The 13154-nt window shown below is 52.7% G+C and overlaps 1 protein-coding gene across 2 annotated transcripts in view; it reads left to right on the top strand.

Annotated features, from left to right (window-relative positions):
* SLC6A1 (solute carrier family 6 member 1) overlaps positions 1 to 13154 on the top strand; it is a 42307-nt gene that overhangs the window by 11151 nt on the left and 18002 nt on the right. For both annotated transcript variants that reach the window (XM_021069340.1, XM_021069341.1), the window contains exons 2-4: positions 10684 to 10745; positions 11829 to 12158; positions 12543 to 12674. In XM_021069340.1, the coding sequence (XP_020924999.1) occupies positions 11921 to 12158; positions 12543 to 12674 (370 nt within the window). In that variant the 5' untranslated portion in view covers positions 10684 to 10745; positions 11829 to 11920. The remainder of the gene's footprint in view (positions 1 to 10683; positions 10746 to 11828; positions 12159 to 12542; positions 12675 to 13154) is intronic.

The raw sequence follows: 13154 nt of genomic DNA on the forward strand, positions 1-13154 counted from the left end.
TGTGGACGCTTGGTAAGGAACCATGGAACCACCCAGGGCCACCATCACCCAAGTACCATTCTGTGGCACGCAGTCAGCTCTCCAATTTGGCTGTGCGTCTGCGTGCGCCTTGGTATGGATCACCATTTAGTTCAGCCAGTCCCTGCAGCGTTCTGTTTTTCTTTTTCCCAAATCTGAGTTCTTAAAAGGCCTTAATCCTGCTGCCCTTCAGAGTCCTTCATGCTGCACATCTTGAACAGGAGAGAACGGTTATTTAACCTCAGGGTTTTCCTACAAGTGTGTCTTAAAAGGCAGAGAATGATATAAAAGAGTGCCAGGTGGGCATCATGCCCCTCTTATTTCCTGATCTGACTTCATCCTTTCTGGCCAGTGGAGCAGGGCCTTGCCCCAGGCAGCCCCTGAAGTCAAATCTGCAGAATTCCCCACATAGGCAGAGGGAGGGAGGGAGAGGGATGGAAGCTGGAACAGGGCTGCGAGGGCCCAAAGGACGGACCCTTGGCTTTCAGGGTGCCTGCAGCCTGCCCTGGAGGGCCAAGACCTATGGGCTGGCCCAGGGCACATCCACTTAAAGCGGCTGGAGGAGGCCAGCAGGGGTGGGTGTGGGGGCTGCAGCCTGGGCTCCAGGCACAGCTCCTCAACTGCTTGTGACCTTGGGTTCTGCCAACCACAGGTGTCTAAGACACAGGCTCCGTCCCTCCTCGGGGTCTCAGGCAGGTTCCCGAGATCACAGAGCAGAGCCTCTGCAGCACACACGAAATCAGCACACCCATGTCCCCTGCCTGCCAGCCTTTTTCTCCTTCCTCCCTTCTGCCTCCTGGCCCCTTCTCCCCATCACCCTGCTGCTCCCCTCCTGTCTCCCTCTCCCCTCTTCCCCCTCATCTTCCACGTCCCAGGCTTCCCTTACAGGGAAGCAATCAAGAGCCAATGAGGCTCATCTCTTCCCCATCCGGTGACCTCATAGCACCCCGTACCTGGCTGTCGTATGAACATGGATACCACAGAAAGCAGCAGATGCCCCAAATGGGGCCGGCTGCTTGCTTTCCAGAGCTCTCTGTTAACCCCTTACCAGCACACCACTGCTTTGGAGACGGGTCCACCTTATCCAAAGCAGACCTTTCTCAAGAACTTGTAAGTCCCCTGCCACAGGGATGGAAGAGCTGGTGTGTGTCTGGCACCGTGTGAGCTCCTGTGGGGGAAGCTGAGCAAGTCGAAGACCCAGGTCCCATTGGTACAGAGGGGACAGTGGAACTGGGGAGATAGGACAAAAGAATCAGTTGCCGATGGGGTAGAAGCCAATCTGTGTAGAGTGACTAGGCCTCCCCATCACCCCCACGTGGTCCCAGCTCAGGCACCGGACTTCTATCCCCTTGCCCCAACCCCCAAATCACCATCACAGCAAACCTCCCCACCTTCAAAGGCTCCAGGTTCCCCCCTCCAGCACCCACCAGGGGGGAGGGAGGGGCAGTTAGAAGCAGACACTTGGGAGTTCAGCAGCCACCTCCTGGATCTGGGACCCTGGGCACGTGCTCTCCTTTGAGCCTCAGAATCCATGTCTGTGAGAGATAAATACCATCATCCCTGAAGTGCACTGAATAGAGTAAGCCCTGATTAAGCATTTGGCCTGATCCGTTGTTATGACAGGATACAGTGCACCCTCTTTTCCTGCCTTCAGAGCCCCTTACTGCTACTGCCACCTTCCCAGACATGCTTTCCAAATCACCCCAGATTCTCGCCAACCAAGCCAGCCTCTTTACTGTCTCCAGATGTGTTCTGCTTTTCCCGTGTCTTCTCTGCCCAGCATGGGTCAGAAGCAGTTAGGCTTGTGGCTGGGATTCTAGTCCTGCTTCTCTACCCGTGATTACATGAAGAATACCCCCACTTCTGTCCCCTGTCCACCAGCCCAGATGCCACCGTCTCCCAGTTTCTTGCCTGAACCCAGGCCCCCTGAACAGGGCGCCATCCCTGGGCTGTGTCGGAACTTACCGCGTGGATGTTGGTTACCCTTGGCCCATCACCAGCTGTCTCCGGTGCCCTGTGGCGGCACTGCTCCGACTCCAACTGGCATCTTGATCCCTGTCACCCAGTGTGGGCCCTGGCTCCCTGAGGTGCACAGTCAATACAGGCTGGATTGGATTGAAAATTGCCTTGACAGAGCGAGGTGCGCAGTCAGGCACTGCAGACATTTAGGGGCCAGAACAGATGTTAGCAAACCACTGATTTTGTGAGCAAGACAGGCAGGCTGAGAGTAAGGAGAGGAGTCAGGAGGTGCTAGTGGCCAGAGTCTGACTCCTCTCCTTGCACATGGAGGAAACTGAGGCACAGAGAGGGGAAGGGACTGTCAAAGGTCACATAGCCTGTGATGTGTGGAGTGAGGATTCCAGCCAGGGTGTGCGGGCTCCAGAGCTTCAAACTAATAGCGCTTCCTCCTCTGCTGGCCCCTAGAAAGGCCCTGGTCCAAGCACAGGCTATGACTGCAGGTGGAGGAGTGCTGGGGACCCCCAGAGGGGATCACCACCCCCGGGGAAATTTCATTGGAGCCCCAGCCCCCCAGGGGCCTGGTGAGAGCTGCTCAGCTAGGATCCTGTGTGACCTCTTGGCTCCCAGGACGCCTGTGGGGTTTGCCTAGTGTGACCACGGGGACAAGTTAGCCTTTTGTGGAGCCAGACCTCAGAGCTTGTCATGTCAGCAGCCTCTCTTGGGTTTCTTATAAAGAAGAGCAGGCCTTGGAGCTCCCTCTATGGCGCAATGGGATTGGCGGCATCTTGGGAGCACTGGGACACAGGTTTGATCCCCAGCCCCCCACGTGGTTTAGAGATCCGCCATTGCCACAGCTGCAGCTTAGGTCACCACTGCAGTTCAGATCTGATCTATGGCCTGGGAACGCCATATGCCGCAGGGTGGCCAAAGGGAGGAAAAAAATAAAGAAGAGCAGGCCTTGTCCTTTGGGGTTGCCCTGGAGGGAATTGCCATGCCCCCACACCCCAGAGGTGGGGCCCCGGCAGCCCACTGACGACTGCAGAGTAGAGTGGTTGAGGGTGTGGACACAGCAGCCCAGCTGCCTGGGTCCCAGTCCTAGCCTGCTGGCTCCTAGCTTGGAGACCTTCAGGAAGCCCCTTCCTCTCACTCTGCCTTGGTTCACCCAGCAGTAAAATGTGGGGGAGGGGCGAGAGGGGCTCATTTGAAAGCATTTAAAACAGGCCCTAGCGTGTAAGTGAGCGCCCAGCCCACTCTCTTCCCACACTCCTCTCTCTCTCCCTCCCTTCCTCCCTCCCTCTCTCTCTCTCCTTGTTTGTTAATGAAGAGTTGGGAGCTTCTCCCTGTGCAACCACAGAGGAAAGAGCCACATGACTTATTTCACCTTTGAATGGGTCCAGGAAGCCTCTGGCAGTTATAAACCTTTTTTTTTTCTCTAGTGGGCATGGGGCGTCCTCTAACCTTGATGTATGTTGTGGCTTCCGAGGCACCCTTGAAACCCAAAGGCCAGGCTCTCTGAGGCTGCAGGCAGAGGGGAAGGGCGTACACCTCAGTTTCCTTGTCTGTCATGGGCTGTGAGGCCAGGCAAACCCCTCTCCACGCCATCACCACTTTTCCTCCCCAGAACCCAGCAGGCAGGCTCAGAAGATCATAGGCCACATCCAAAGGCTTCAGAGAATTTCACACAGGCCAATGTGTGGGAGGCACCTGCTGGGTGAGCACAGGGCCTGGTTTAAGTCCTGTGTGACCTTGGGCAGGTTATTTGACCTCTCTGAGCCTCAGTACCATCATCTGCAAAATGGGACTGATAATCACTTAAGCTTCAATGTGTTTAGCGTTTGCTGGACCAGGCCCAGGACTAGAAAATCTAAATCTAGTCCTCCTACTATGTAAAGTGCTTATTACCATTGGCCCCATTTCCTGATGAGGAAACACACACTTGGAGAAAAAACAAAACTTACTTGAAAGTCACACTGGGATGTTGTAAAGAATAGGCATTCAATACTTGCTATTGCAGATGGCCCCTAAGCTTTGTGGATGTGTCTGAGGGGTTTGCACCAAGATGTGGCGCTGCCTTCCTTCATTTCTTAAGTAAGAGTGTGCAGTGGGCTGTGAGTTGGGGTGGTGTGGGTAAGGATCATACCACTCATGTGCTGTGTGGCATTGGACCAGCCTCCAGCCCTCTCTGGGCCTTTTTTCTTCATCTACAGACTGCCCATGTAGGCCTGGTGTAGATAGTGTGGCATGAAGCAAGTCTAGAGCAGGAAGGAGGCTGCCCAGGTCCTGACCTGAAGTGCTACTGGCTGAGGGTCCAAGGATGCGGGCCTACCACCTGGACTTGTGGCCATCCTTTGCCTGCAGCTTGCACCCTGGCAAAGATTGACTCCTTGCCCCCAGACTGGGTTCAGGCCTCTGAGACCTGGATCCTGAGGCCTTGGAGGTCCCCTGCAGCTGCCCCTTCCCCAGGGGGCCTTCCCTGACCTCCAGGGCCGAGTGTGTAGGGGCTGCCCACAGCACCTTCCCTCCACCTGCACTTTCCAGCTCCCTCTAACCTTCTGCAACTGGATCTTCAGCTATTAATTGGTCCTCACATTTGTAGGGTGTTTTTTTGATTACAAAGCACTTCCTTAGCCATTCACCTCTTTGAATGGCCGTCTAAACTGCTATTTATCAAGCACTTCCTGTGTGCCAGGCCCTCTGCTTTCTGGGCCTCATTCCCTGCATTATCTCACTTCAGAGTTTACAACAATCCTATTAACTAAAGAGGTCCACTTTTTCAGATAAGGAACTGAGACTCAAGCAAGCTAAATATCTAGCCACTGGTCACACAGGGATTTGAATCAAGCTCCGTGTAATAATCAGAGGCACCCAGAACCTACTGCCTCTGAAGCTGCCGTGTGCACCTAATCCCTGGGACCTTGTTAAAAGGCAGCTTTTGATTCCTTGGGTCTGGAGATGGACCCGGGAATCTGCATTTCTAACAAGCTGCCAGGTGATGCTGATACCACCCTTGGAGAACCAGACTTGGAGTAGCAAGGCCTTGAATCACTGACCATTTGAGATTCCTTTCCAATACCTAAGGCTGGCAAGCTTCGGTTTCCTCATTTGTCAGATAAGTGAACTAGCACTTGGCTTTTAGAGATGGGATGAGGCCTGGATGCCATAGCACCTGGGAAATGCCTGGCACACAGTAGGTGCTCAATAAATGCTGGCTCCTCTCCCTTGATAGGAGCTGGCGTGGGTCTGGGTGCACAACAGATGCTCCCTAAAGCCTTGTCCAATTGACTGAGCCCAGCATTTCTCCCTAAAGCAGAGAATAAACTGCATTCTGTTTCCCCTTGGCATGCTGCCAAACCCAATATTAATTTTTTTTTCTTCAACCGCAGAGTTTCCAAAAGAAATAAAAGCGAGTAGAGTGATTGCAGTCTGAAGCGAGCCTCTGTAATTTCTGTAATTACAGAACGGGAGCAAAACAAAGCAGGAGTGCGCACAGCGTCATGGGAGGGAGGGAGCCCCACTCCCGGGGCCCCTGCTGCCCCTCCCTACCTCTGGCTCTTCGTGGGGCCCCCTTCACACCCAGTGGGTTCCGGCCCAGCCCTGGCCCTGGACAATAGCAGCCTGCGACTTGGCCTTGGCCCTTCTGCCTCTGCCTGGGTTTCCACCCCACGCAGCCGCCCATCCCTCTGATGCAGGGGGACAGAGGGGGATTGTCCAAGGCAGCTGCTACAGGCTCCCCTCCCCCAGCCTGCCATCTGGCCCAGGGCTGGGCTGCTGACAGCCAATGGGCCAGCAAGGCCTGCTGGGCCCCACCTCCAAAACAGATCCACTCCTCACCCTCTCTGCCCCAGCTGCCCCCATTCACGTCACCATCGTCCCTCTCTCTCCTGGACGCCTGTCTCTTAAGGAGCCCCTCGCTTCCACCCTTGCTCCTTTGCAGCCAGAATGAGACACGAATGTCAGTCAGACCACCTCTGCCACGTAAACCCTCCACTTTATCCTGCCCCTTTACAGTAAAATCTGAACTCCTGGCCGTGGTCTCTGAGATCTTGCATGATCTGACCCCTGCCTGCTTCTGACTTGATTTGTCCTCTCCCGCCCTGGATTCCAGCCACCCTGGCCTCCATACTGTCTCTCAGACCTGCCACACTGACTCCTGCCTCAGGGCCTTTGCACTTGCTCTTCCCTCTGTTTGAAATGCTGTATCCCTGAGAATCACATTTCTGGCTCCTAATTCAAACTGAAAAATATTTTTGTTCAGGCCAAATGAAACAAGCCCAAGGGCCACTTTTGACCCATTTTTGCCACTCCTGATCTGGAGCTTCCAAACTCCACATGTTTTCTTTTCCTCATGAAGCATTTCCTCATTCAGGGATGGACAGATGAATTCTTTCTGCTTGGTTTGGCCTCATTTTTATCCGTGGTTTTAGGACTTGGTCGCAGAATGCACATCGAGGAAAGACGGGGTGCCATGAGAATACATTTAGCACCTTCCTGTATCGAATCTCTTTAACTCCATCCTTCCCAGAGCCTCCCTGAGTGAGTCTTCTTCTATAATATGAATCTGGTCATGTTACCCCTGTCCCATCCCTGTAGTTGTCCCTGAGTTCCTTAACCTGGCTTTTAAGGCCCTTCGCAAACTGACCTTCGAACCTCCCTACTTTTGTTCATGAGTTTCCCTCTACTTGGGATGCCCTTTCCCTCTTTCTGAGCCTAAGGAACACCTATACAACCTTCAAAACCCAGCTCCAATGTCCCTTCCTCTGGGATACCTTCTCTGGCTGAATTAAGTCACGCCTTCTAGGCCTACAGTATCTAGTTCATTCCCTCTTGCAGCACTTACCACAAAGTGTAATGACTAGCTATAGCAGAGCGATTTCTCTTTAAAGGCTGTGACCTTGTCAAGGTCAAGGACCTGGCCGTCTTCATCCTTGCCACCAAAGTGTCCAGCCCAGCTCCATGCACACATTAGGCCCTTGGTAAATAGTTACAGAACAGAATCTTTCTGCTGGCACCTGTTCGTTCATGGATTCAGACTCCAGTAATCAGTGCGTAGTTTGGAATGCAAAATGCTTGAAACAATCGTCCTATTGCCCATTCAGCTCTTAGCACGTGTGCAGCGAATGCCTGTTGAATGAAGGCATGAAGGAGTAGGTGAGGGAGTACAGAGGACTTGTCGCTGTGGCCTCACATTAACTATACTCTTTTGAATGCTGCTCTGGCGGAACTCAGTTAATGGTGGCACGTTAAGGACCTGGAGGAATGTGTGGCCGGATTCTTGATCTGCAGAATGTTACCCCTTGATGAGGAAGAGTTGGAAGACCCTGGAAGGCCTTGGAAAATGCCCCAAATCTTGAGGGGATGAGGCCTCCTTCCACCAGCTCCGCCAGCAGGGAAAGGAGGAGGAGAGAGAGGAGGAGACTCCCAACCGCAGACCCGCAGAGCCATCCTCCGACCACAAAGCGCCAGAGCCTGTCTCTGGAAGGATGAAGCGGTGAAAAGGCTGCTTCTGCATCCGAGCTCATTAAATTTCTAGAAAGACAGCGGGTCCGCTTCCCGGGAAAGTGCACACGTCTGTGCTCTCTGCATGCTGTTATAAATGCGACGGAAGCCACTGGTTAACCATCTGGGTCAGGAATTAAAATTCCCAAGCAGCTCTTCCCCCAAGTGCAGCGCATGAGCGAGGCAGCTTCCTGGAACCACTCTGGGTTAACACGGGGTCCCAAGCTCTTTCACTAACAGGAGTCCCTTTATTGTTTTCCTCCCATTGCTAAGAAGTTTTGGATTGTTTTTCCTTACCAGATTTTTTTTACTGTAGAATATTACTTTTTCTTATTAACCAAAATACAGAGGTACCATTTGCAGCTTCTGACTGACCGAGGGTGATCAGCCAGACCACTTGGAGGTGGTGTACAGAGATCAGAGGGCTTGACATTTTTATTAGCTGGTATTCCCCAGGGCGACGAAAAGGTTGATTTCTATCTGGCTTCTGAAAGTGCTGGAAGATGCTCCAGGGCCTGAATAATAAGCCCTCAGTAAATGTTAGCTGCTCTTCTTATTACTGTTAAAATTGTTATGTCATCATCATCCCTGTGGCCTTCTGGGACGCTGAAAAACCAGGTGAAGAGCCCCTAACTGCACACAGATGGCAGCAATCACCTTGGTGATAGCGACCGGTGCTCCCTACACCCTCTCTGGGAGCCTGGCTGTCTTTCCCATGCTTTACAGGCATGATCTCATTTAACCTTCATCACAGCCCAAGGAGGGAGGTGTTATTATCCTCCCATTATGCAGATGAGCATCAAAGACGTGATGTCACTCAACCCAGAGTGAGTAAAGGTCAGAGGGAGCCAAGGTCTGTCTGATTTAGCCCCAGGGTGGTCCTTGTAAGACAGACCTTCTCAGTCTGGACATTCAAAGAAGCATCAGTGATATTAATTCCTGGCTTTGCATCCTTGATCCTTATATATTGCATGTCTCCGAAAGGAAAGCTCTGCTTGTGGAGCCTCCCAAGAGGGAATTTACAGACATTGGTGAATCCAAATACATTTGCAAGTTCTGGAAACCACACCTGTGTTTTCCTCGTGATGAGATCTTGGGATCAGCTGCCATCTTGGATCTCTCTGGGTTTGGCATGAGGTGGTCTTCAGGATACGCATGGAGAAGGTCATGGAATAAACTCATGGAGAACCAGAGCTTTCTTTCCCCCTCAGCCGTGAATGGCTCCCTCAAGGGAAATCCTTAGTTCTGCCCTATGCAGCACACCCTGCCATCTAGTCTGCCTGCTGGGGGCTGAGCCAGAGCTGCACCCCCCCCCACTCTCGATTTCAGAGTTTGGGTTGCTTGAGTCTCCTTGATAATCAACAAGGAAACCCAACGTGGAGGCCAGAAGTTGCTGTTTCCGCAGGACATGGGAGTGTGAGCAGAGATTCAGGACTGTAGCAGGAACCCCTGAGCCAATGGAAGCGAGAACGGGGAATTTATTTGATGACCATGGTGAGGCTTTGTAAACTCCAAGAGCAGGGATGTAGCCAGAGTAAGAAAGCCTCGAACCGCAAAGTAGAATGCCTGGCAGATTCTTTTGATCTCTGATCTCCTTCCCCCTCAGCTGACCAACTCTCTGTTCCTCAGAGTGCAAGGTGGGCCAAGGATGGCTTTCTCAGAGTCCCAAGTTGCTGGAGAGACGGCCTTCTTTCTCAGCCCCACACCAAATTCCCAGGGAAGGAGCCTTAAGTGACTGGCTGGGGTCAGGTGAACAGCCCTGGTGCAAAGCAGTTGGATCCTTTGAGCAGATATGGAGGCTGGTACTCACAAGGTTAAACCATGGAGACAAGGTTAAGGGCATCGTTGTCTTGACAGTTAATGGTTGAGCCTTCCCCCAAAAAGGGGGTCTACTTTAGCCTCTCCAGGTTTTCCTGAGGCTGCTCTGTCCCCTGCGTATCCATAGACTAGCTGGTGGGTCACACAATTGGCTGCCTCCTGAAGTTCCTGATTTAGGAGGCAGTCACCCTGCCTGAGTCTAGAGTACCCTCTGCCATTGACCTGCTCAGGCCAGGATCTAGGCAGGCACCCAAGACCAGCCTATGGGTCATCCTTGAGAACAAGAAGCAGGGTTGGCGGTAAAGCTTGGATTGTCCGAAGGTGACCTGGTTCTCCTTGAACTCTAGGAAGAGACAGTGGTGTTTGGTAATGGGGACTGCATGTGAGGGGTGGGGGTAGGGGGCACAGGCGCACAGCAAACAGGGTGCCCCCCTCTCCCCAGGGAGGGGGCAGAGCTGAGGGGAGGAGGCCGATGGGGCAAGGGCCAGGGCCCACACTGCACGCTGCTTTGACTCAGCCCCTACTCCTGAGAGCTCCAACCAGCACTCACATGTTCCTTTTGCTCTAAGGGTTCCATAAGTTTATTCTGGTATTTTATTTTATTTATTTTATTTATTTTATTTTATTTTAATGTGGAACATTACAGAAATCCAGAAAAGCATGGAGAAGAAAACAAAACTCACTTAGAAAGTATTCACTGTGAACAAAATGCATATCCTTCTGGTGTTTAGTGTTTTGTTTTTTTAAATGAACTTTTGATGGGGGATGGGGTGGTCAATAATAGGGTCACACTAAATAGACTATTTTTGTGTTTTTGTTTTTTGTTTTTTTTTCTTTTCAGGACCACACTCACGGCATATGGAAGTTTCCAGGCTAGGAGTTGAATCAGAGCTACACTTGCCATAGACCATGCCCACAGCAACATGGGATCCAAGCCGTGTCTTCCACCTACACCGAAGCTCACGGCAACACCAGATCCTTAACCCACTGAGCAGGGCCAGGGATCAAACCCGTGTCCTCATGGATACTAGTCCTGTTTGTTACCTAAATAGACTTTTAAAACCTGCTTTCCTCACTCACAGAACATAGTTCTCTCTCCCATGGCTGGACTGCTGCAGCCCCCTCTGTTGATTTCGATTTGCCTTCTGATAAAATTATGGAACGTCTTTCCCATGACGTGCGCATGCTCAGGCCCATCCCCCCCACTGTCCCCACTCCTGCATGTTCCCAGCGCCCCCTGGCTGCATATGCTTGTTGCAGTCACCCTCACTGTGGTGGCTCCGTCCGTGATATAGATGTTGGCAGGCTTCCTGCACCCCTGCTGCTCTCTGCCCAGGGCTGCCTTCAGCCCTGACAGCCAGGTCACCATCCCTCTTCTCCTCTGCTTTGCAGGCTCTCACCTGGGGTTGCAGGCGGAGCTGCTGTGGAGCTGACCCAGCACAGAAAACCATCAGGTAACATCCGCAACCATTTCTGGGATTCCCTTTCTGAACCCATTGGTGCAATGCACCCTTTCCGCTGTTAAAGTTCATTTTGGCCATTAATTCTACCAGCTGGATAGGATTATCCCCATTTTATAGGTAGGGAAACCGAGGCTAGAGCAATCAGGAATAGTGCTTAGGGTCAGGCAGCCTGGGGATTTGAACCCAGGACTGGTCTGATCTAATGTCATGCGCTGTCCTCTATCTCACGCTGCCTCAAGACCTAAGCAGGGCAGACTGTAAACACAGCATTTGGGGGAGACCAAGTGTCAGGTTATCCTCGCCTGAGAGCTGGGCTGGGCTCCAGGCCTAAGAATCCCCTTTTGCTGGGATCTGTCATAAGTATAGATCGGAAGCTGGGCGCTATATCCAATCTCTTGTGATAGAACACGATGGAGGATAATATGAGAAAAAGTGTGTGTGTGTATGACCGGGTCACTTTGCTATACAGCAGAAATTGACAGAACATTGTAAATCAGCAATAATAAAAAAAATAAATAAATAAAAGAAGGGAGAGTGAGGCCCAGAGAGGTTAAGAAGTTTACTCAAAGTCACACAACTCCATAGTGGCAAAGAGGACTTGGATCACAATCAGAGTCTGTGCCCACAAACCGTCTTCACCCACCAAGTGCAGCTAGGACACCTCCCTGTTCAGCCCCACAGTAAGATCCTGTATTGCTTCCCCTGCTTTGGCTGTTACGGCCTCAGGGAACAAACAATCTCCCAGTTGCATCCTGGGAGGCAAAGAGGAGGTGCGGTTAATATTTCTGTTTGGAAGATTGGTCACCTTGGGCTACTCTCAGACAAGGACACATAATTGAGGGTACATGACACAGACGACCAGCATCAACGCTGGCCCCAGAGACACCTAGACCACATCCTCACATGTTGACCTTGGAGACAAAAGGTGCTTTCCTTCCTCTGGGAGCAGAGGCTGGAGGACAAAGAGGGCTTGGGGGAGAGCTCTCTTTGGCCCCTAGTTTGTGGGTTTTGTGGGGGCGGCTCTAGCATCTTGATACCCCCATTGCCTGTCACCCGAGCTCCCTCTTCTTCTAGGGTGACCTTGAGCTGCAAAGCTGCTGTCCACGTGGACTGGAGCTGACATCGCGCGTCCATCTGCCAGGACCCCTGCATCCAGACTCCGAGACATGGCAACCAACAGCAGCAAGGTGGCCGATGGGCAAATCTCCACGGAGGTCAGCGAGGTCCCTGTGGCCAACGACAAGCCCAAAACCCTGGTGGTCAAGGTGCAGAAGAAGGCGGCGGACCTTCCGGACCGGGACACATGGAAGGGCCGCTTCGACTTCCTCATGTCCTGCGTGGGCTATGCCATTGGTCTGGGCAATGTCTGGAGATTCCCTTATCTCTGCGGGAAGAACGGTGGTGGTAGGTGCTGGCAGCCTTGGGCTGGGGCTGGACCCCATAGAGAGGGTCCTGCTTAGGCATTTTCTAGGGTGACCTTGGGGAAATGGGTCCCCTAAAGATTCCCCTAAAGGAGTGTCAGTCCCCAATTCCTGTTTCTTATCTTATCCGAAGAATTCCCAGAGGTTGATAGTCCTGCCAATGATATCAAAAAGCTTACCTCTTTATTTTGCCTAGTTGTGTTTTAAGCCAGGGGTGCCCTCAGGCCTCTCTTTGGCTGTGGGCGCTGCTTGTGAGACAGGGTATAAGGAAATCGTGGCAGGGGCCCCAGCACACACCCTATGATGCTCCCCTGACCGATTTCTCAAAGCCCTGGGACCACGAGCCTCTCTCTTCTTGACCCTGCAGGAGCCTTCCTGATCCCCTACTTCCTGACGCTCATCTTTGCGGGTGTCCCGCTCTTCCTGCTGGAGTGCTCCCTGGGCCAGTACACCTCCATCGGGGGCCTGGGGGTGTGGAAGCTGGCTCCCATGTTCAAGGGTAAGCATGCAAAGTGGGGCTGTGGGTCATGGTCCTGCCCCTGCCCACACCTCCAGCCCCTGGACACAGAGGGAGCTGTTGGGTCTGAGCAGGGTGGAGCCTTACAAGGGGCCAGGTGACCAATGGCAATGCTGTCAGAGCCTCAAGCCACAGAGGGGGAGAGAAAGACCCCATCTAGATGGCCGGCCCTGCCCTGTGAGTTCATTTTCCTAGTAGGCCTGGGTGCCACTTTCTTTACTTCCTCATTCAGCACCTGACAGACACTCAGATGGACACCTGGGGGATCATCCTGGCCTGTAAGCCAAGACCCCGGCCCCCCCATGCGACCAGCCTCTGCTGGGTCCCCAGTGCAAGTCCTGGCTCCCTCACTGCCAGATGTGTGTGACCTTAGCCCAGTCCCCACCTCTCTCCAAGGTCCAGGGAGATTGTTAATGTGGAAAATGACAGCAACTGGAATGGTCATTATTATGACTATATTAA

The sequence above is a fragment of the Sus scrofa genome, chromosome 13 (genome assembly GCF_000003025.6).
Source record: "Sus scrofa isolate TJ Tabasco breed Duroc chromosome 13, Sscrofa11.1, whole genome shotgun sequence".
NCBI classification, from domain to species: domain Eukaryota; kingdom Metazoa; phylum Chordata; class Mammalia; order Artiodactyla; family Suidae; genus Sus; species Sus scrofa.